The 22,167-nt window shown below is 37.5% G+C and overlaps 1 protein-coding gene across 4 annotated transcripts in view; it reads right to left on the reverse strand.

Moving 5' to 3' along the window:
- OSBPL6 (oxysterol binding protein like 6) overlaps window positions 1-22,167 on the reverse strand; it is a 97,515-nt gene that overhangs the window by 35,042 nt on the left and 40,306 nt on the right. For 3 of the 4 annotated variants that reach the window (XM_064434327.1, XM_064434328.1, XM_064434326.1), the window contains exons 2-10: window positions 20,591-20,828; window positions 8,545-8,640; window positions 5,538-5,660; window positions 3,231-3,284; window positions 2,441-2,554; window positions 2,159-2,323; window positions 1,514-1,646; window positions 996-1,099; window positions 100-192 (exon numbers count right to left, since the gene is read on the reverse strand). In XM_064434327.1, the coding sequence (XP_064290397.1) occupies window positions 100-192; window positions 996-1,099; window positions 1,514-1,646; window positions 2,159-2,323; window positions 2,441-2,554; window positions 3,231-3,284; window positions 5,538-5,660; window positions 8,545-8,640; window positions 20,591-20,692 (984 nt within the window). In that variant the 5' untranslated portion in view covers window positions 20,693-20,828. The remainder of the gene's footprint in view (window positions 1-99; window positions 193-995; window positions 1,100-1,513; window positions 1,647-2,158; window positions 2,324-2,440; window positions 2,555-3,230; window positions 3,285-5,537; window positions 5,661-8,544; window positions 8,641-20,590; window positions 20,829-22,167) is intronic. The other variant, XM_064434329.1, reaches the window with a different exon arrangement.

Consider the following 22,167-nt stretch of genomic DNA (forward strand, 5'->3'; position numbering starts at 1 on the left):
GACAGCCCACTGCCTTCCTACTTTCACCTAATATATCATTTCATGCTTAGAATTAAATCTTAAAGTACAGTGAAAAGTAAAACATAGTGCATTCAGTACCTGAAGTTGAATTTTTGCATCTTTGCTGACACTTTTTGTTCTCCATCGTCTCGTGACCCGCTTGTCTTTCTTTGAAATATCTACACAGTTAGCCTACATTACACAAATAGTTAAAAGCAACAAAGTGCTATTAAGTTGACACAAGCAACACAGACAATACAGCAAGTTAGTAAAGAACTGTAGCATTAGACAGGAACAAATTAGAAAGTAAGGAGAAGAACACTGCTGCTGGGGCCCGAAATTGGAGCAGTGATCAGCTGTAGCTGTCCATACACTTCCATGAACATGTGGTACAGTTAGCTCCTTTAACAAAACTACTGGTGCCCTTTCTCTTCATGGGAACATAATATTTAGGATATGATCTTGAAATCATCATGGATTTCTGTTGTGGTACTATGCAGACATTTGTACAGACAAGAAGATTCAGTGAAAATGGAAGAAAGTATTTAAGATTTAGGATCTGCTGTTGCTGTCTGGTAAAAGGAAAACTCACCCTGAACTGGGAAACAGTCCAAAACTTGGGACCTTTGTACTATGCCCCCTTTTCTAGAGCATGCAACTTCATCTTTGAGGGTCTTTGGGTCTCCAATCCTTAAAAAACTTAAAATGTTATCTTAACACAATAAAAACTCCTTTAATATAACTTCAATTTATACATGAGTTCTATTGCAACAGTCCTCGGTTTTGTTTGGCAAATTACTTAATAATTACTTGTTTACACATGAAAAAGAAACACTATTACACAAGATTAAAACTGACATATAAGATAAGCATTTAATCCAAGATTCACTATTACTTCAGAAAAACATTCTGAGTTAACAGACAACACCTCTATATTTCCCTTAACAGAAGGAACAAATATTTCAGTGTAATGGTTTATGTTCAATCATATTTACCTGCATGTCTGTGAAATTTGGTGCTGACTGAGTCCTCTGTAGTATTTCTAAATTTTGAAGAAGTTTACTGAGTTCCACAAGGTTAGACTGACAATGAGCAAGATCTAAGAGATATAAAATAAAAGTAGGTGCTTCAATTTAGAATTTTTATTGCCATGGTGTCCATTGCTTGCACTCAATTGCGTTACAGAAGTGTCCAAACCCCTTGTAGTAAGACATCCAAGTAGAAGTTTTATTTTGTTAGGCACTTGTTATTTCTATAAGAGTCAGCAACAACTCTGTGCCTCAAGAAGTGATCATATTTGAACAATGACATCCACTAAAACAGCATAATAGATTATTATGATATATTTTAAAAGAAACATCCCAAAACATATAGAGAGCAAAGTTTCCACCACGAGGTGAAAGTTTCCAATTACCCGAAGAGCTGTAACTTAACCACTTTACTTACAGGACCCTTTCTTATATCAAAAAGAGGTTTTGCTGAAAGAACAAGGCTTGAAAAGATAAAGTCTAACCTTCTGCACATCTGTCCATCTCTTCAGAGTCCTGCAACCAGGCTGCTACTTTACTCTGACCAGTAGTGCAGGTGACAGGAAGGCTGTTACTGCAAGGTATAGGAGGCTGCCAGGGGAAGTTATTTTGTTGCACCTAAAGCATAATAAAATGCTTACATTTACTGCGGCTGTGTTGCCTTGTCAGTGTAATTACTATATTACTTCAGAATAGAAACCAAATTATGCATTGCATTTTCAGTGAAATCTGTGATTTTTCTCCATAGCTCCCAAATACACAGATTTTTTCAGAATATGTTGGAGAATCAAACAAGGAACCTCACAAGTGGACTGTGATAGGTTCCAGTTAGGAAAGCTGTTGTTTAAGAGGAAGAACATAATCAGAAGGGAGACAGATTTATACCTGACGACAAACGCTCGTGCAAATTGTACGGGTGGTGAATACTTTGCAAGATCTCTACAGCAGCCCATTCTAATGAAGTAAGGCTAAATTAGACAGTATTTCAGCTGATTTCAGCTGCACACCCTCACACCCTCTGGCCATCGGTTCCCACCATGGAAGCTCCTGTCCTGTTGGCACGAGAAGAAAAGCCCACTGAAACTGCCCACAAACAAGCCATGAGTTTTCAACCACAGAAAGCTGCACACCTTTCCATCTGACACATTGGCAGCTGGTGAAGACTCTGTAGTAGATGCTGAGGGGAATATGTGGAAGCTGGCATCCCTGGGAGATCTCACAATCTCATTCTGACGGTACAACCGGTGGTGCCGCAACTTTGAAACCCACGCATCAAATGAATCCTGTGATTTCACCTGCAGAAAAACTTACTATCAAGAAAGCATCCAAGATACTACTTTTCTGCACAATCTTTTACAATTTTATTAGCTTCTGCTGAGCATGAAAAAACAGTATGTAGTTTTATTTTTTACCTTTAGGTGATAGATATGTTCTTCTGTGTCAAGATCTATTCTACGAGCCTTTTTTTTTATAGACATGACTGACAAACCAACATCAATGCTCCCATGGACCTTTCCTTTCTGTATCTAAAATAAAAACATCAGGGCAAAAATTTAGAAGTATCATGCACTTTTTCTATATATTTAACAGAAAAATATCTAGTACTTAAATGGTTTCCCATTTTATAACATTTTAGTATAAAGCCATATTAAAAAATAAAGCTGCATTCAGACCATTTAGCCACTTGTTGTATTTGTAGTCAGAGAAAAGTATCTCACAAGAAATGCTGCTACAAAGCCAACTCCAAAGTTTGGGTGTGTTAAGTTGTTCACACCAGTGCACAGGTACAGGTAAGTGAGAAGCAGAGAAAATTACACAGTATTAAATTAGACAGTACTTGATACCTTACTGCTACAACTTGGTAGTTATTGGTATCAAATATAAATAATTGGTATTAATTCTTTGTCCTATCCACATGTCTCAGAATAACCAGCTCTGGCTGACATAAAAATCAGAAACGAAAAATACATGGTCAGGTTAATCTCTCAAGCAGCTTTATTCAAGAAACTACCTTTAGTAATTTAACTTATATTTTCATAGAATTAAAAAAGGTAGAATTCTTGGAAGACAAACCAAAATCTTACATTATTTATCTTTAAATCCATCAACAACTTTGATGTGTGTACTTTCATAAATATGCCTAGAGTGAGTATGAGCAGGCTGCACTTCATTAGCAGTTTTAAAGTCTTCAGCTCTACTTACATCAATCGGTGACTTTGAATATTTCAACATTCCATTATCCAGGACAAAAAATCTCTGAAATAATAAGAAAAAAATCCAACAACATTTTTTCTTAATGAGCAGGTGCAATTTAAATTGTGTGCAACAATTCATTTGGAGAAGGATCACCCTGTAACAATTAAGGAATGTTTGGGGGTTGAAAGGAAAGGATAAATACAATATTAAATAATTTTCTTGCCTGTTTTTTTGACAACAATTATCTTCTAAATAAATAAAAAAAAACACCACAACAAACTAGATTCTCTTTTTTCAACAGTATGTTCTAGGTTTATCTTAACGAACTTTGATAATGAAGGGTATTTTTTTCCAGTTTTCCAGGTAATGTAATAAACTTTTTAAGAAAGAGACTGTAGGACAAGAGAATTACATCTGTTTCTTCATTTTCTACCTGTTTTCTTCCCACAAAAGCTGGTCACATTTCAAATTAGCAACCTACCTTCCCTATCCAGAAACTGAGGGAAGTTTTTCTTAGTGCAAGATCTACATCTCAAAAGGAAACCCATATGAGAGACCCTGGTCTACCATGCAAAACTTTGTGCCTTATGGCAGACCTGTACTCAGTGAAGTACAGATGAGATTGTAACTCGTGCTGAGGACACCTTGTCTAGTGTTAATCCAGGTATTAGTACCAGAACAAATATTGCAGCGTTCCCAGCAACATCCCCGGGTCATGGGAGGGCTGATGTCCCAGGTGTTGGTGATACAGGGTGAGCCACTGCACCTTCACTGACATGGTTACCAGGACTGGCCTAACCTGATGATGTCTGCACTATTGCACCTTTATTGTTCTGAGCAGAATCCCCTATTCAAGCTGTACTTCTCCCTCAATTAAAGCTGCCCTAGCTTGTCTGTACCAGATCACTCAAGCTGCTTTGCAGTCAAGTTAATGCAGACTTTGGCACACAGCATAGAGCCTAGCAGGAAACTGGACTTGAAATGACATTTGCTCATGTTTATCATCACTAACTTTAAAAACGTGCAAAGTAATAGCAAATAACTCATATTTTTAGATTCCAACCTGAAGCATTAATCTATTTTAAAATCCCAGAACACAGCTTGATTCTCAAAGCTGTCATGACATGGGAAGGAAGGGCAATGGTTTCCATAGGTAAACCTGCTAATTTAACACTACGAGCAGGGTCAGTAGTTAGCAGAAAATCCCCCTCAAAGATTTGTTCTAGAAATTCTGTCAGTCACACAACAGATGGTACCAATATCTCACACAGGGCGGGAAAACAGTGCTTTTCTCTACAGCAGCTGAAACCAGCACATTTGGAGATATAACTTCTTGAATAAGATGTCAAAACAACAGGAACATCTTGAGGGGTTTTTTTTTCATAGTTACGGTCACTAACAACCTCCACAAGAACATGATATTCATGTCATATTGCTCTGTCTCCCTAAGCTGCATACACAAAAGAAAATTACCTTTCATCATCATTTCATTCCAACACACGCTGCACTTCACAGGATAAGTTCACCAAGCTGTGCACATTATAGCTGGTATGCTACCAAAGCACATTCAGGACTGTCAGAATATGGCATGCAATGTTCAATAGATGCTGTATATGGCTTTGCTAGCAGAACCCTAACACAGCACATGCTGCAATTATTGTCTCTGAAGTTCCACACTGATTCTCAGCAAAAATAACTGTTATAGAAACTCCAAGATACCAAGGCCAGCATTGCAAAAGAAAAAAACTTATTAACACTCCCAAAGTTTCAAAACCAGCACAGTTTGCATGGTGAAATGTAAGGCAGAGTAGAGGGAAATGCTAAAATGTGAATTTCTTAATCACATTAAAAATTATCTACACAGTTAACTGCTCTAAATTCATCTTGATCATCAGTAGTGATTACCTTTACAGAACTGTGAAAGTTGGACTTCTCTTGCTCTCCTATAAATTAGTTCCTTACCAAAACAGACATGTGCCAAATAGCAACACATTAATATAATGTATTCTAAAAGTGTGGGAGCAGTGGTTTATTCCATAAATTCTAATATACTACATTAATTGATTTTTTGGAGGGTCAGATCAATTTTATTCACAAATTCCCTCTGGATTTTGAATACAACCTTGGGCAGCAGGGACTGTGATTTGAGATCCATGAACTGTGTCTGCAAATTAATTCCATACACAGGTGGAAGAAAAAGTCATACACCAAAATTGTGGGTATTTATTTGACATCCTAATTTTGTCTAGACAAAAAAAATCCCGGCTTATAACATAAGGTAATAATGTTCTGACTGGTTTATGAGACATTTACCTTGTGCCAACCTTTTAATGGCCATTTTCTCTTCTTCAGCATGAAACCTTCATGTTTGTCTGGCTTCTGGACATTGGTCTGGCCTATTTTCAGACCTTCTATGATTTCCCAGCTGTCAGGTTCCTGATGAAAAAGCATGAACACACATTGATTAATTAATTTTGCACACAAGTGGCAAAAAATTGCACTTAAGAGTGGCAAAAAATTCTTCAATGCAAGACAAAGAGAAGGAGCCAGGCTTTTAAATCAACCTGTTTAGGTACCAAACTACATGGTCACTATATTATGTCTAGCTGTACCTCATTGAAACCCACTAAATACAAACCATTTTCAGATATCTAACCCTTACCAGGTAAGATGAATAGTAAGACTGCACTTTGTTATATTTCTTAATTATAAAGAAATTTAAATTTTCTCATCTTTAAAGTACAAGCTACATTGGTTCTGGATGCCCCAGTTTTTCCTCCAAATCAGAAAAACTAGCAGATGATGTTGCTTTATTGTTGATTTTGAGTGCAGCTAGTGATAATCTTCAAAGGCAATTTATGACAGTTTCACTTGCTAATTGAGCCTTCAGAAATCTGCAAAAAGATTTTTTTTTTCCTGCATTCTCTTTCACTGTATTATGAGAAATTTATAGGAAAGCTAACTAATTTTCTCTCCAGAGAAAAACAGATTTAATTTGAGATACAACCAGTTGTATGCCTTTCATGGAGCCAATTAAAGCATATTTCTGGTACATACCACTTGTTTTGCACGATGACTGGTGCAGCTCAAGACACATTTACAATGTAACACAGTGAACAGGTAAAGAACAATATTTTGAAAGAGAAAAAGACAGAGTAATATTTTCTCTTAGAGTGTATTTCTACCCTCTTGCTACCACTGCAATTAAAAAAGTTCTGCACCAGTTTAAAAATCTCTTACTGCCAGATTCCTCAGACTGTGTTTTATTAATTATACCTTACAAAGCTGTAAACTTGCATTTTCTCAGCTGATCTGTCATAACTCCTAGCAATGTTATGAAAAGTTAACAAGAGAGGAAGAAAGGCATATAGCATCAAACATTTAAGGGGAAAAAAACTGTCTCCACATTTCCAACAAAACTGTTCAGAGCCAAGTGCTGTCAGTCTTTCACAACACCTCCAAATAAATTACACAGCCCTCACAACATCAACATCACTGTTTTCATTATTATGAAAATATAGTTGCAAAAGTAACACCAAATTTCAAAACTACAATTTTGAATGAGGTCTTGGTATTTTGAGAAGGGTGAAAAGCTCTATCCCAAATAATAAATAGTGCCGTAAATTTTAATAGAAATCTTTGTTCAGCTTAGTTTCCCCTGAATAACCATGAACTAATTATCTCATTGTCTGTAAATCCCCTACTCAAAATGCAGCTTTGTTTTACTTCCCCATGTTTTGCTTCAGTGTTCTATTTCCATTCTGTAGAGGAAAGCACATATGTATTATTTTTTCCCTACATGGAAGTACTTGGCACTCGAGGGGGACAAATTAAACTCTAAGTTATACACTAGCAGAGAGTCTCTGCATCTCTGCCAACTGATTCTTCACCATATTGATTTCTCCTTTAGATGATCAGCTGCAGGCATAAGTCTTTTATCTACTAGATAACATCAGTATTGATTAATTCTCAACTAGAAACCACACAATCTCATATAGCTATTCATTTAAACAAAAGACCAGATACAGAGGAACAAAATGAGCAATTATTCAGTGCAGTGAGGATACTTGTCTCCTGCTGCATCAGTGCTACAAGCTGTTCTTAAAACCCTCCTAATAATCCTAACTGTGCCTCATCCCACAGTTTTGGTGTGTTGAGATATGCCCAATATAAAGGCCATTATGAAGGAGAGACAAAAATGGGGAAAAAACAGAATGAAAGTGATACACTTGAAGAGTCCTCATCCAAGTTCCCAAGCACAGCAGCAGTATTTTAGGACTTTGGTGATTCCATAAGTATTCCATGAGAAACAGCCCTGTGCAAAGCAGCACGACTGGGAGAACACAATCACAGCTTTCAGTGCCTGGCTTTGTGCATGCCCCTTGTTTGGGAATTAACAGAGCCACTACCAACTGCTTTCTCAAGTTTTGACTGCAAAATATTTATTTTCCAATAAAAATGAATAAACCATTTCATTTTCCCTGGATGAACAGAATACTTCCTTTTGAAATTGTTTTACCAGGTCTGTTTCAAAACTCACAGATATTTAGGTTTTTATTTTCCACCAAATATTCCATCACAGCACCCCCACCTTTTCAGAAACAATCTGAAGCACCTTAAAATGAGGCTTTCTTTACAAGGAATTAGACTTGTTTGGAATCACGTATTCCAAAACTGAGCAATTTACCCAAAAAGAACTTGACTTCAAAACAACACACAAAAGGCTTCACTTTTTATGAGGGTGATGTCACCCCTGCAGTTGCATCTTTTACTCTGCCTCAGGAAAGAAAATCTCAGCAAGAGCTTTTAAATTTCAAACTACACACAAGGGCTGTTATTAGGACATAATTTTTAAACTAATATTTATTGGCAGCAATTTTAGATTTGGATATGATTTCCTCAACCTTAGTAAGAGGATTGAACTGGAAAACTTCTCAAAGTCATAAAGTCAAATAATATCCTGAGTTGGAGGGGACCCACAAGGATCACCAAAGTCCCTTCTAGCCCCATTTTCTGAGAAAGTAAAATTTGTTCCTGGGGGCATCCACATGAAAAAAAAAAAACCAAACAAAAAACAAACAAACAAAAAACCCAAAAACCAAACCAATCCTTAATTTTGTTAATGTAACATCTACTAAAGATTACTGGCTCTTCTTACATCTCAGTAATAGAACAACGAACTCGAGGGCAGACTCACAATATACTCAATGGTAGAATCATACAAAACACTGAACACAAAACACCTGAAGTGTAAGTCAAACTACTTTGTAACTCTAGAGGGAAACTCACTGCCCAGACTCCATCCCAGGCTTTTGCTTACCTTGGATAGAGAGAGATGGTCACTTTCAAGGAACTGCTTGCTTAAAGAAGGGTCTGTGCTTCCGGAAGAAGCCTTTCGCTCCAAAATATGAACACTCTAAAAAGATAATTAAAGACAACATCATGGCTCAAAACATCCAAAACACCACCCATCCACGACTTACATGCACAAATGGTTTGCCTGCAGAGGCAGTATACCTCTCTTTCTTTATTACTGAGTCTTTAATTAGTTACTCTGTCTAACCTAGAAATGATGGTGAACTAAAAAAAAGCCAGGAAAGATGAGTAATGCAGTTCTTACCTCTATAGAGATTCAAAGTGCTCCTAACCAGACCTATCATGTTTTCTGTTAATATACAAGACACTGAGTGCACATACTCTGCAGTCAGCACTGCCCTACATTCACTTCACATAACATATTACTGCCTCTAAAATATTCATTATCACACCTTAGCATTTTGTTATTGGCTTCTCAGCTGAGAGAAAGTAACACACTACACAAATGTTTTTAAATAGATTACAGGTATTAACAAGATCAGTGACTGTGTCTCAGCTGATGGCCTTGCTGGTGAACATTCATGGAACACGCTGATCTTAAACCATTGCAGCTGTTTTTACATATGACAATCCTAGAAAATTTTGTATCTTCAAAGCATTGTAATAAAAATGAAATACACACTGTCACAACTGTCCTGATAAGACTGCTATTCTTAAAATACATCTAAACATGTCTTTCCATTTTCAAGAAAAAGGAAACATAGCTTTCCATTTTCCAAAACCACCTACTTTATAAGAGAAAAAGCATTTGTGATAAAAGAGAAAATTACCACAATCCACAGGCATGGATCTGCATTTCATTCTCTGGTGAGATTTTGCTACATCTCACCCTACTATGCAGTAAGAATTCTACCACAACATGTCATTAGTATCTCTTTGGCATAAAATAAAACTACTTCATTTCCAGGACATACAGCACAATGACAAACTTGCAATTGCAATTACCCTCTGAGAAGCATATGTTTTTCTCAGCTGAAAATGCCAATTAAGTTTTGTTCACAATTAAGCTTCTTTACATTGACTGAAGAAGACATTACCCAGGTACCAGCAGCAGCAGAAACAATCAGGAAATATAAAAGTGCATACAAATGGCAGTGTAAATATTATTGTTTATATAAATTATTAAGTACATAAAGGACCATAACCAAACAGCTATTCATTTAAATGCATGTATATAACACAGACCCAATCTTGCTGCAGAGCAACACACAGACCTTCATTGTTCTCTTTCAAGTTGCAAATGTGAATAAGAATAGGAAAACATGGGGAGTGTCTCTGTTTTCACTGGAGATTAATAAGCATCCCTACCACCATGCTACAATAATCAGCATTTATTTTCAGTTATTTTAATTAAATTTTACAGTGAAGAATGTGGAAAAGCAGCAGTATTATGTTACTGCAGGGCCAACCAGCAAAAAGCTTTGTCCTTTATGCTTTAAAAACTTTTGTTTTATCAAAGGAAGTCCAACCTACTTATTTAGTCCAGTGTATTTTACCAGTCAGATGACCAAAAAAAATGTGCATATGTAGCACAAGTGTCTATGTTACATATAAAATAATTTCATAAATTCATTTGAGCTGAGAATCACTAAGTTCCTAATGATAATGATAAACTTTCTTACCAAATAAAGGAAATGCTACTTATGTACACAGTATGATAATTTAACAATATACAAAAGAACCTAAATCTGTTCCTTCAAGGAAGATTAAAATGTCTCTTGATTAGCATAATCAGGATGATTCCCAACATTCTTGCCAGTTTTGTCTGGCAGGCAGGAGTCCCTCCATCCTGAGATGGAGCAGTGCCCAACACAGATGTTCTGAAGGTCTCATGTTCTCTCAGCTGGTGCAGTTTGTTGTTACATAACTGCAATTTCGTTTTGTACAATATTTAGAGAGGAGTAGCCCAACAGCCCTTAGCTTGCCAGATTTCCAGTGACATTTTAAATTACATTATTTTAAGTCAGGAAGGTTTTGTGACTTTTTTTTTAATTAGCCTTCAGTCATTACAGTTCCACTTCAGTTGAGAAATACATTATTAGCCAGCAGCATTAATGAATGCTGACTTATTCAACTACTATTTGTTTGAAAATTAGAAAATGAACACCTTTTAAGTAAAATTGCCTTCTTTACATTCTTTAATTCCAGGAGTGTTGGTTGGTTGTCTATAGATGTTTGCTTTTCAATTCTCTTTACTCATGACCACAATTACACTGATACAAGATCATTTCTTTAGATTTGTGACATGTCTCTAGCTTAATTCTAAGACACCTTACTTGGTGCAAAGTGTTTTCCATTAACACATATTATTTTTCTGCAAAATTACAGCTAGAAATCACACAATTGCTTGACATTTTGAAAAGCAGCTAATTTTACAGTGTAAGAGTTTAGTTATTTAGAATCAAAGAAACAAAAATTATTTAAATCTTGACATTATTGTCAAGGGTTTTTTTGTATTTTAACATGAAAAACAGAGTTGGGAAAGAAGCAGTAAAAAAAAGAAGCTGATGAGAAGGAATAAAGTGGTAGGTCAACACTGTTTCTGGGATTTATTTATAATCAAACCAAGAAATTAATAATAATCCGTTAAACTAGGCACATCAATCAACATGGTACTCTTATTCCTCTCCTAAAAATACAGACAGGCAAAATCAATGTCAGCATTGCTGCATTCCAGATTCCCCTTATATTTCAGGATTACCACACTACAACTGGTTTCTCTTGGAGGAAAACACCAGCACTAGCATACTCTCTGCTCTTGAAAACTAATTCAACATAATTACAAGTTTAACACAAATTACTATGTAATTCCATTGCAAAATCTTCATCCTAACTACAATCCTTCACTTTATGATTATCCACACATACATTATATAGGTGGCACACATTTGCCTCAAAATACCCCTAGCAAGCCAACATATGGGGAACACAAATGCTTGTTCCACCCTGCATTTTTTTTCTTTTTTCCCCAAAGGAGGGAGAAGGAAATTGATGGAGAAAATAAAATAGCACTATGATGTTGCATAATATTCTCATCTTCTCTGGAAGACAAGAATGGAAAACATATTTTACAATACCCTTCCATGTATCTTGCCAGTTTCTTTTCTCACTTTGGACTTTAATGACTCATACAGCTCATTATCCTGGTTTTGGCTGGGACAGAGTTCATTTTCTTCCAAGTAGCTGGTATAGTGCTGCATTTTGGATTCAGTATGAGAACAGCGTTGAAGGCACAGTGATGTTTTGGCTGTTGATGAGCAGCTCTTGCCCTAAATCAAGGACTTACCAGTACCCCATACTCTGCCAATGAGGAGGAGCTGGCAGGGGCATGGCCAGGACAGGTGACCTGGAGTGGTCCAAGGGTCACTATCATTCCATAGCACAGAATGCCAAGGACAGTGTAAAACTGGGGCAGCTGGGTGTGAGAGGGCAATCACTGCTGGGGGAAGGGCTGGGCCTGGGCCAGCAGGTGATGAGCCATTGTACTGGGCATCACATGCCTTTCTTGGCGTTTATTTCTTTCTCTCTTTCTTGTTCTTTCTTTCCCTTACAATCATTATTATATTTTATTTCAATTATTAAACTGTTCTTATTTCAACTCTCAGGTTTTCCCTTTTCTTTCTTCTGGTTCTCCTCCCCATTCCACCAGTAGGGTTGGTCTCCATCAGACCAGAGGATGAAGGCCCTAATTTAACTTTACTGGATCTGACTTCCCTTTAAAACAAAAGACAATCAACTGTTTTAACAGGAAAGGGAAGGGAAAGGGAAAGGGAAAGGGAAAGGGAAAGGGAAAGGGAAAGGGAAAGGGAAAGGGAAAGGGAAAGGGAAAGGGAAAGGGAAAGGGAAAGGGAAAGGGAAAGGGAAAGGGAAAGGGAAAGGGAAAGGAACCGATTTTGGATATGTAGAGACAGAAAATCCAGCAAATGACAAGTCAGACACTCATGCCTCTCCCTTCTGCTTCACTGCTTATTTACTTAATGGAATGAATTATATTTAATGCAAAGACATCTCCATAATTTATTAACTTCCAAGAAAAATACAAACTTGTGAGGATTTCATCACTCACATTGGACACAGACTCCATAATTCAGAAATCTGCACAACATGTGGTTAACAGTTAATTAATGAAAAAGATCAGGTGGATCATTTTGCTTGTTCACAACATTCTAGCAGTCTCCAACACCCATAACCAGTAGGTATACACTGTCCCACAACAGCCATTCGAAATAGAGCTTTTCTGTCTGGGTTTTTTGTCCTGTTTTTTTCAAATCAAAGTACTAACTGGTGCATCTTTTATTATTTGCTAATCACTGGAATTGTTTTTGCAACCTAACAAAACTGTACTCTTACTTGAATTCCATTTAGTATGAAGTGCAATGCTTAATCACTTTCAATTAAAACCACACTATTTTCTGGTCATCTGAAACACAGCAGAAGTAGTAAGGTAGACACAGATTTGACTGCATACATGCCAATTTTAACTACCTTCTAAACAAGCTGTGATACATGCTGAGTTAATCTGCAGTATTATTTGCAAAGGGAATAACTTTGAAATTTTTTTTTCTCTTAGGCTGCTTCTTAGCCAGCTCTGGCTTTCCTCCTGTTAATGCTGGAAGAAAGACAGATTCTTCAATATAACTGTGAGAGAAGAGTGAGTGCAAAGCAAAACAACCATATCTCATCAATATATATCTCCTTTCTATCTTCTAGTGCAGTTTTTAAATTTTTGTAAAGCAGTCATGGTCCTATTCTTATCCTCAGTCTCTTCTATTGGCACTGCTCCATAGCAGTTTTCAGCAATCTCAACATCAACTAACTGACAAAGGAGCTTAGCAATACTTTGTCAATAGCACACACAGTTAACATTTTTTTTCTTCTTGTAAGACATGTTCATCTTGTACAGAAATGTACTTAAGAGCAACTTTTCTCTTTGTAACCTTTTTACTGAAAGACAAGTATATATAAGATGCAGCTCTGTAGCGTATGAATAATATCCAGGTATGTATGCATACTTCTTTCCTGGGATATGCAAAGTAAACCCCTCTTGTGGAACAGAAATGTCAAGGATTTGTTAGCCAGGAGCTCTCTGTCAGCCCTTTCCAGCTTTGGATTGTACTTCATGTCAATGCTTTTAGGCTCTAGCTGCAAGGAAGCCTTTGCTTTTCAAGGTACTTTTTGACAAATCCTGAAGACAAATAAGCTCTTGCTCTCATGAAGAGCTTCTTGGAGGGAATCATTAGCACAACTGGATAAAGCAGGCAAGAGCTATCTATCATTGTACCAGCAACCCTTCTTTTGCCAGAACGATGGTTGGGAACAACTGCCAAGTCACAGCCTGAGTGTTAATGACAACCTTCCCCCTCTGCACTTATCTTAAGATAGCATAAACAGATAAATTTACCGTGTCTGACAGATAGAATTCAAATTTTAGCTAATGATACAAAGCTTTTATCATGATTATTGGATGATCACAATTAAAAGGCTTGATATTTTGTTAAATAGCCTTGGCTAGGAATTCATTTTAATGATGCTGATAGGGTTTAAAAGAAAAAAAGGAGGAAATAAAATTACATATACAGAAGGAAATAATTCCTTGATGAGTTAAGTTTTTTTATGAATGAAAACATTATAGACATGAAAGAGAGTCAATGTTAACTCAAATGATACATTAAGAAGCTGGACCTCACTCTAAAAAGTGCATAGGTTCAGAAGAACAAAGACCTTTCTTCCTGTGACTCTCTCACTTTTTCTGTAAGCTACCTACTTATCCTTTCTCAATAGCCTTTAAACTTCAATTTACATAGTACAAAAATACAGGAGATAGGAAAAAGACAGGCTGAAAAAATTTTAATCTGATTTTTTTTTAACGTGAAATATTATTCTACTAGGGGAAAAACTTTTTATGTAATCACTCCATTTTCAATTTCAGGATAAAGTATTTAATAAAAACAGGAACAGAGAATGTCAAAACAGCAAATAGCATTACTAAGGGACACAGTTATCTGTCTAATACATTTGTATATTTTGCATGTGGATAATCCCAATCACACATGACTGTCTGGAAAACAGAAGCCTCCATATCATACCTGCCATCACTCTCCCTCTTCACCCTTGTGCATTTCCTCTCCTCTGAAGAAGTGAAAATACAATCATGCTACTCTTTCTTCTCCCCCATTTGTTTCCCAGATTCCCAAATGACACTTCAGAAGAGGATTTTTAGCACTTTGTCCTTCCAGATTCATATGTGTGTGTATGTGTGTTGCACTTTGAGTTTTTGTATTCTGAAGGAAAGTGAGACATCCTTATGTAGGACATGTATGCATGAGGGAAAAAAAATGAGACAAGAGGAATGCAAAAGTGACCATGTTCTGCAAACACCACCTTAAATTATCTGTCATAATTTGCATGGGTAATTAAGCTTTTATGAGAGCAATTTCCCTGGCTTTGTAATAGAAGATAGCTACAGGCACCATTTCTATTCAAACTGACATATTTTTAAAAAATAAATCTTTCTTCATAGCCCACATCTGAACTTCAGCATTCTCCATGCAACCTGTAAAGCACTCCTAGAGGTAGGATAACTGAGGGAGCAATGTGTATGAAGCTCAGAGGATGTGTACACACAGCCCCCTGGGACAGCCTGGTATGAATGCTATCACTGCCTCTCCTAGACTGCTCCAGACCATTTTATTTCTTCAAAGCTTTAAGGCCAAGTCTTTCTTATGAAGAGGCAGCATCTCCATCTATTAATGCCCAGGTCTGTGCTGTGAATCTTGTCTCTACACCACTACAGTATCACCAAGGGCAGGAGCAGTCATGATCCAAGCACCTCCAAACAGGACTGCAGAGGCCCATCCCATGCACACGGACAGATGTACTTCTTCTGTTTGCTGTCTATCTCTCAGGTAAATTCTAGGCAGAAAGACAGGCACAACATGAAGGACATCTGCTGTGTGCCTGCAGGCTGGCTTTACACACACACACACACAGGGCCAGCCTGATGCACCCAGTTGTACTGGGATCCTGGGCACATGCTGCTGCCACTGTATGCCAGCAGCCTTCCCACAAGGATTCCCACTCTGCAGAATGTCTCATACTTTAAATGCACCATCAGCATCAGTACCTGGGGTTCTGCCTCACCCCTGGGATCAACCTGTACCTACTCCCTCCCATTCTCACTTGCAGGGGCTCCTATCCCATCTCCAGACAAATCTGTAGTCCAGAGAGCTTCACTTTGTAAGTTTAGCCAGCTTCTGACTGTGTCTAGTGTAGATGTTCACTCACCAATCTTATCATTTAAATGATAAAAATCTTACCAGTCTGAAATTTATTATTTCATTTTTTAGAAGTGCTATGGCACTGAACCTAACATGAGTGTTCTACAGCTTGAAAAGTTACACTGCTTCAGATATTTTGTCAGACACTGAAGTAAGACCCACTGCCTTCCAAACCTAAGGGAAATTTTCACAGTCTGTCAAGGGAACAGGAAAAAAATGTTGTAGAGTAGCAGCAACTAATCAATTTAAAGAATAATTGTTTTTGTTAACAATTTTGCCATTTCGTTCTTTGGCTCCCTCAGAACATTTGCTTGCTCCAGTGAGTTGTTGCCTTTAAAGTACTCAACACTTCCTGCTCTAATCCTACTTCAATAGTTTTATGCAGAGAGTTAATTAGGAAAGCAAGCAAAAGAGAATTACATCACTGTAACAACACTACTTGGCATTTAGTAGCCTCTTTAGTTTGAAACTCTCAGAAAGATTAATAAGTATTATTCAAATAATTCTTACAAAGTACTGCAAAGTAAAAAGGCTTCTCAAAGTCTGTGTTTTGCTACAGAGCAAAGCCAGGAGTATGGCTGCATGTTCTCAGGTCTGTACTATGTCTACCAGACTGTCCATCCTTGCCTTTCTTTTTCTGAAGTCACAGAGAGACAGGAGCAAGTGGAATTTACAGGTAACCAACAGGACTATTTTTCCCAGATGTCACATCAGGCTGACAGCCATGAGCAAGCATGTAGGCTGCTCTTTCAGAATAAAAAGGTACATAAATGTGCTCAGATGTCTCTTCCACCTGGAATACATTAGGTTATGTCACATTGCAATCTTGTATGAGCAGCACTGTCTAAGCATCTCCAAAATGGTGATACCCACCTTAGGAAATACCACTCTCAGGAGACCACTTTGATAATTAAAATACAGTGGTTGCAAAAAGCTAAGTAGGCATTTTCCAGTGCAGACATTTAGGCAAGACCAGAGCCTTGGAATCACGCTCTGCTTTCAAATTTCATGGCCAGGTAAACATTTTCAGTCCAAACTCAGTCCTTTGTGAATCCCTTGTGCACACCCCTTCTATTAGTCAATACTGCTTGTGCAGAAGGGGGAAAAAAACCTCAACCAAAACAAACAACAAGTCATATTAAAACCTGAAAAGCAGATCTCTGCTCTGGAAAATCTTTTTTCCTCTTCCTTCAAAGCCCCCACCTTTCACTCTCTACATATGGCTAAAAGACAACAGTCGTTTGAAATATGAAAGCTCTCCAGGTACAGAGGTGACAACACAAAGCTAAATGCAATAGGACTAAAAGCTTTTCTTCTTTTGAGATTGCGGTGTAGGAAAATAACCAAAGATTTGTTGAAAAAGCAAACTGGTAAAAAAAACCAAAAACCACCAAAACAAAACAAAAAGAAAAAAAAAGAGAGAGAGAATGCTGATCTCCCCCATAAAAGACCAAAAGGAAAATTAAGACATTAGAAGAGAACTCACACTTAAAATAGAAAACATTGCTATATCAATTTTTACACCATGTATTAGCTAGCCTTTAGGTGATGGTCAGAAGAGTCAAAATCTCCCCTTTGTTCACAGTTTCAGTATTATTGCTCTCCTTCTGTATCCCTCCCTCAGTTTAGTAGCCTAAGGTCAGGTTCCAATTTACCAAACTGCACATTATTAACCCTATCATGTATTTACTTCTTTCTTCTCAGCACAACATTACAACCCACACATTGCAGAGAATATGTACTGTACTACAGTCTGCCTTATGAGCTGCATCCTTAGTCAATAAATAAAATACAGAATATTCATAAAGAACTTAGACCCATAAAACTGGCTATACAACATGTGATTTTATCCTATTCATCTGTACTTCTAAGACTTTTCCTCCATTTTGCTGTGTAGCAATATATATCCAGAGTTTTCAGTGTTTCCTCAGGGATGAAACACAAGAATCTACCTTGTCAGTATGGCCCACAAAAAAAGGCTATCAGAATTTAACTTTTTACCCTACCTTTAGTACAAAGACTCTTATTGGGAGTGGAAGTGACAGGTTTCATGCTCTGCAACAGTTCCACAGTAGGAAAAACTGTTGCTTCTCCCTTCTGAAGTATTCCTTACCAAAGGTATCACAACTGCCTTGACACCCTGTCCAGCTCAGGGGTTAAACAAAACGGGTTCTTTCTGGGTCTTCTACCATCTAATCATCCAAATTAAACACACTTTAATGAAAATTAGTAAGAAAAATCTGAAGTCAGTTTTTTGGTTATTGTTGGCTTCATTAGTCTATTCATTTATCTGTTAGTCACAGAGCCTGCAAATTGGCAATGTCAAAGCTTTTGCTGACTGCTAATTCTCGTAGGTGATGTAAATTGTACACATTAAAATGCCAGCATTATATACAGCACATTTTCCACTCTCCCCAAAATGATTTATCATAGTCATGTTCACACTCATTCAGCCTCCTGTACCATAATTTATTGGGAAACTGTTCCGTAATTGCTGGTATGACTTTGACAAGAATTATATTATGAGAAGGTTTCAATCATTAACCATCTAGAAATATCCAGTGTTATCCTCACATATGACAATAAAAGCTACGTTGGCACTTCATCCAGTCACATCACTTTCCATATTCATTTATATTATCAATTTAGGAAGGGTGCTTTTCCACTAGCTGCTCTGAAGAGTCCAAGGAGGCAGGAAGACAGTTTTAAAGACTTTTCAAAGTAAGATCCAACAGACCCTGAACCAAAATTCCCTACCCCCTAGCTATCACTGTGGGCAAAAGCCAATGAAAACCAAAACATAAAATAATACCACAAGCAAGGAAAGAAATTAAAAATACAGTTGTTACAGTGGATGGTGGGATGAAATGGATGTTTCACTGTGTCTGCATGCAGAGAGGAAGTGTGCATGCTCCTTTTCCTGAGTACAGCACCACTGCAGTCCATGCTGCGTTGCATGCTGCAGCTCCGTTTCTTTCTGCAGAAGAAATTGCTCAGCCATTCATCCTCCTGCACTGAAAGAACTAAGGCAAAAAACCAAACGCCTCGGAGTAGCCCTTCCAGTCCACATTTACATGCCTAAGTACTCATTAAGCATCATCACGCTTTATGGGATCCCCTGCATGCACCACACCATCAACCTTTATAGCATTATTTTAAAATCATGCTTCACGTTTCTGTGATCAAATATGGACTTAAAGTTAAGCATCCATTTCATTGTGATGACAGGTATACCTTGCTCTGTACTGTTACTATGGTAACAGATGTGGTAGCCATTAAATTTAGAGGTAAAATGTATTCCCAAGAGGTTTTTGGTTTGCTTTCTTTCATTCCTAGTTGTGTGGTTGTGTCAACTAATTACAAAGAAAACTCAGAGAATATGCTCTTAGCTGAGACCAGCAGCTCCTACGAGTCTTGCATTTACCTTCTTTGGGCTTAAATGTGGGAGATAAAATACACAGATGCTTTAAACAAATGATATCAAAATTCTTGCTCCAGATGGAACTAAAGAAAAATTAAAAGGTTATATCCTAACCAAGATTTAATTAACTAACTACAGCTATCCAAAGTCCTGTACACTGCAGAAGGGAAAATATTTATCACTTCTGAGAAAATACTTTTTGGACCTACTTAAGCAATGGAAATTACTAAAAAATTCCACACACATTTCCTGCCTGTTATTGAGCATATATGAGAATTCTTCTGATTTAACATTTAAAAAGTACCTTGTGGTGAGACTATTTACATTCAAACCTGTAAATCTTACAGTTTTTATTAAAAACTCTTGGGTTTCAAAATTTTCTTAAGAGATAAGGGAAGAAACTTCCTCAGCAGCAGCTGAGAAAATAACATCAGAGCTGCCATACAAGTACTGGGAAAATATTCCTAAGCCAATGATTTTTATTTGAATTTTTAAAAATTATTTGCCTCTTTCAGTTTTAAAATGTTTCTGTTCTAAACCAATTTTTCTGTATCAACCAGTGCATTTGTAAAATATATGTGTAAGAACTTATCTGAAATCTAGTAAGTAGCTCTGATATTTTCTGAAGTGCTCCCACCAATCATGTGGCCACACTGTACACCCAGCCCTCAAAACAATCCCACAGGAAAGCTCAAGTTGTCACAAGGGGAATGAATGCAGTCTTCATCTCAAAGAGATCCTGGAGAATTGCATCCACACAAACAAGAGTCCCTTAAAAATGGAAGTTTGATGTAACTCATTAGAACTCTATGAGGTAGTACAATCAGTGTTAATTTGTAGTGAAACTATTAAAATGTTAGGTGCTTACAGAAAGGATGAACAATATGGTATTTAAACTGAATTAACACTTTCTAAAACAATAATGTATCTCTGTATGTTGGGTTTACAAAAAGAGATATTCACAGACAACACAGAACAACTTTAAGCAGCTGTAGGCTCATGCTGCCAAAGAAACCACTTCCCAAAAGACTCCAGAGCATGTTTCCTACTTGTCCATGAGATTATATACTTCCTGTTCCAGTGCTGTACATAGTGCCCATGCTGCTTCTAAATCTTTTTCAAGCCACTTTAGGAAATGGAAAAAGTAAATTCAAAACATCAACAATTTTTGCCTATAGTGCTATCATCCAGTGCTATGAGCAAGCAAATCTAGTGCTAACAAGAACAGCCACATTACAGGAATAAATCTGTCATCCCACCAGATGGTACCAACAACTAGAGTATTTCCTTACCTGCCTCCTGTCTCTCTGAGATGATGATGAGGAGGAGGCACTTCTATGTGATGGAGTGGATGTTTTGTGAGCTGGAGATATACTCTTCTCCTCTGAACTCATCTTTGCAGCAAACTTGTATTAATGATCTTGTGCTCTTATCACTCATGGACAAAAATGCAGGGGATAGTCTTCTGCATCCTTCTGTTTCACAGTTTATGGACAGCCACAGACGAAGTCAGTCTCAGCTGAACTCCACCTTAATAAAGAAAAATGAGAGAGAAAGAGTGGATGAACATACCCTCACTCCAAAGTAGCTCTGCATCAAAGAAATCTGTTGACTATTCAATCCAACACATCCCAGTCTTTTACTCCCCTTCCCAAAAACTACCCAGCACAAATACAAATGCATTGTTCTGCATTCTCACAGAAGATTAAAGAAGATTTAAAAAGACCCTAAGGAAAGACTTAAGTAATTTACAGCAATTCTCAGGCAAAGTTTACAAACCCTTGATAAGGGGGTATTATCCTGCATAATATCATGACATTATCAAGTAATTCCTCAAGACTTCCCTTCCCTATAGCACTGAACCCCCCATTATAAACAGTAATCAAAAATCCTGCAGTTAGATCAAGAACTCTGCAAGTATTTTAAAAAGCAGGGGCCTCTCTCAAAGGTGGTGCCCTCACCTGCAGTATGAAAGGCTTCACTGAGGCAGGGAGTGTGTGGCTGGGGGGTCATTTGGCTGCTAGCCAGGGCTCACCCACCCCAGTGCAGGGGGTGTTCCCTTTTTCGTTTACTCAGCCACTGAGTACATCATCTCTTTACAAATAGCAGGAAATTTCTCTCACTTCTCCCCATCCAAACCTTTAATTTTCATCCACAAACAGAAAAACAGATATTGAAAGCAGGACAGAGGATATTTGTGTCAATAAATACTCAAACACTACCTGTCAAACGCTATCAAAATGCTTCAAGTACACCATGACAGCTCAGGAATGGAGCTACACTTCTCCACATTTAACAGATCACCGTGATCTTGCTTCAGCTGACTGATACAGAGTCTGATCTTCCATTAACCTTGGATAAAATTGTTCCCTGAATGAGATGTTAGCTTCAGGCAGATGACATATCTTCTCCACTGCCCTCCTAATTTTGAAATAGTGCCCTTCCACATTCACTGTGCTGACAGCACACCAAGGGTCAGCACAGCACAGCTAGCTGCAGATGGGTGTGGAGAAAGGTGCTGCCCTGCACCATGTTAAATCACATCAGGACAAACACACATTAACACTCAGACATGACTGCATACTCAAGAAATTATATCATATTGAAGACAAAGTTCTAGCTTCTCCAGACATGACAGATAACCATGGAAGAATATCATCCTGACCCCAGATACTCACCCAGAGGCAGCTAAATAATTATTTACATAGTGCCACCAGCTTCTGAATGCTGCACCCTAACAAAAATGCTCCTGCTGGAGCCAAGATCTGTGATTACTCAAAACCTTTTCTGCTTGCTGTACTAAGGGAGAGTTGAATGACTTCATTTTTATTACTTTATTACTTTTGCACTATGAATATCATCCATATCT

The sequence above is a fragment of the Passer domesticus genome, chromosome 10 (genome assembly GCF_036417665.1).
Source record: "Passer domesticus isolate bPasDom1 chromosome 10, bPasDom1.hap1, whole genome shotgun sequence".
In the NCBI taxonomy this organism is placed as follows: Eukaryota; Metazoa; Chordata; class Aves; order Passeriformes; family Passeridae; genus Passer; species Passer domesticus.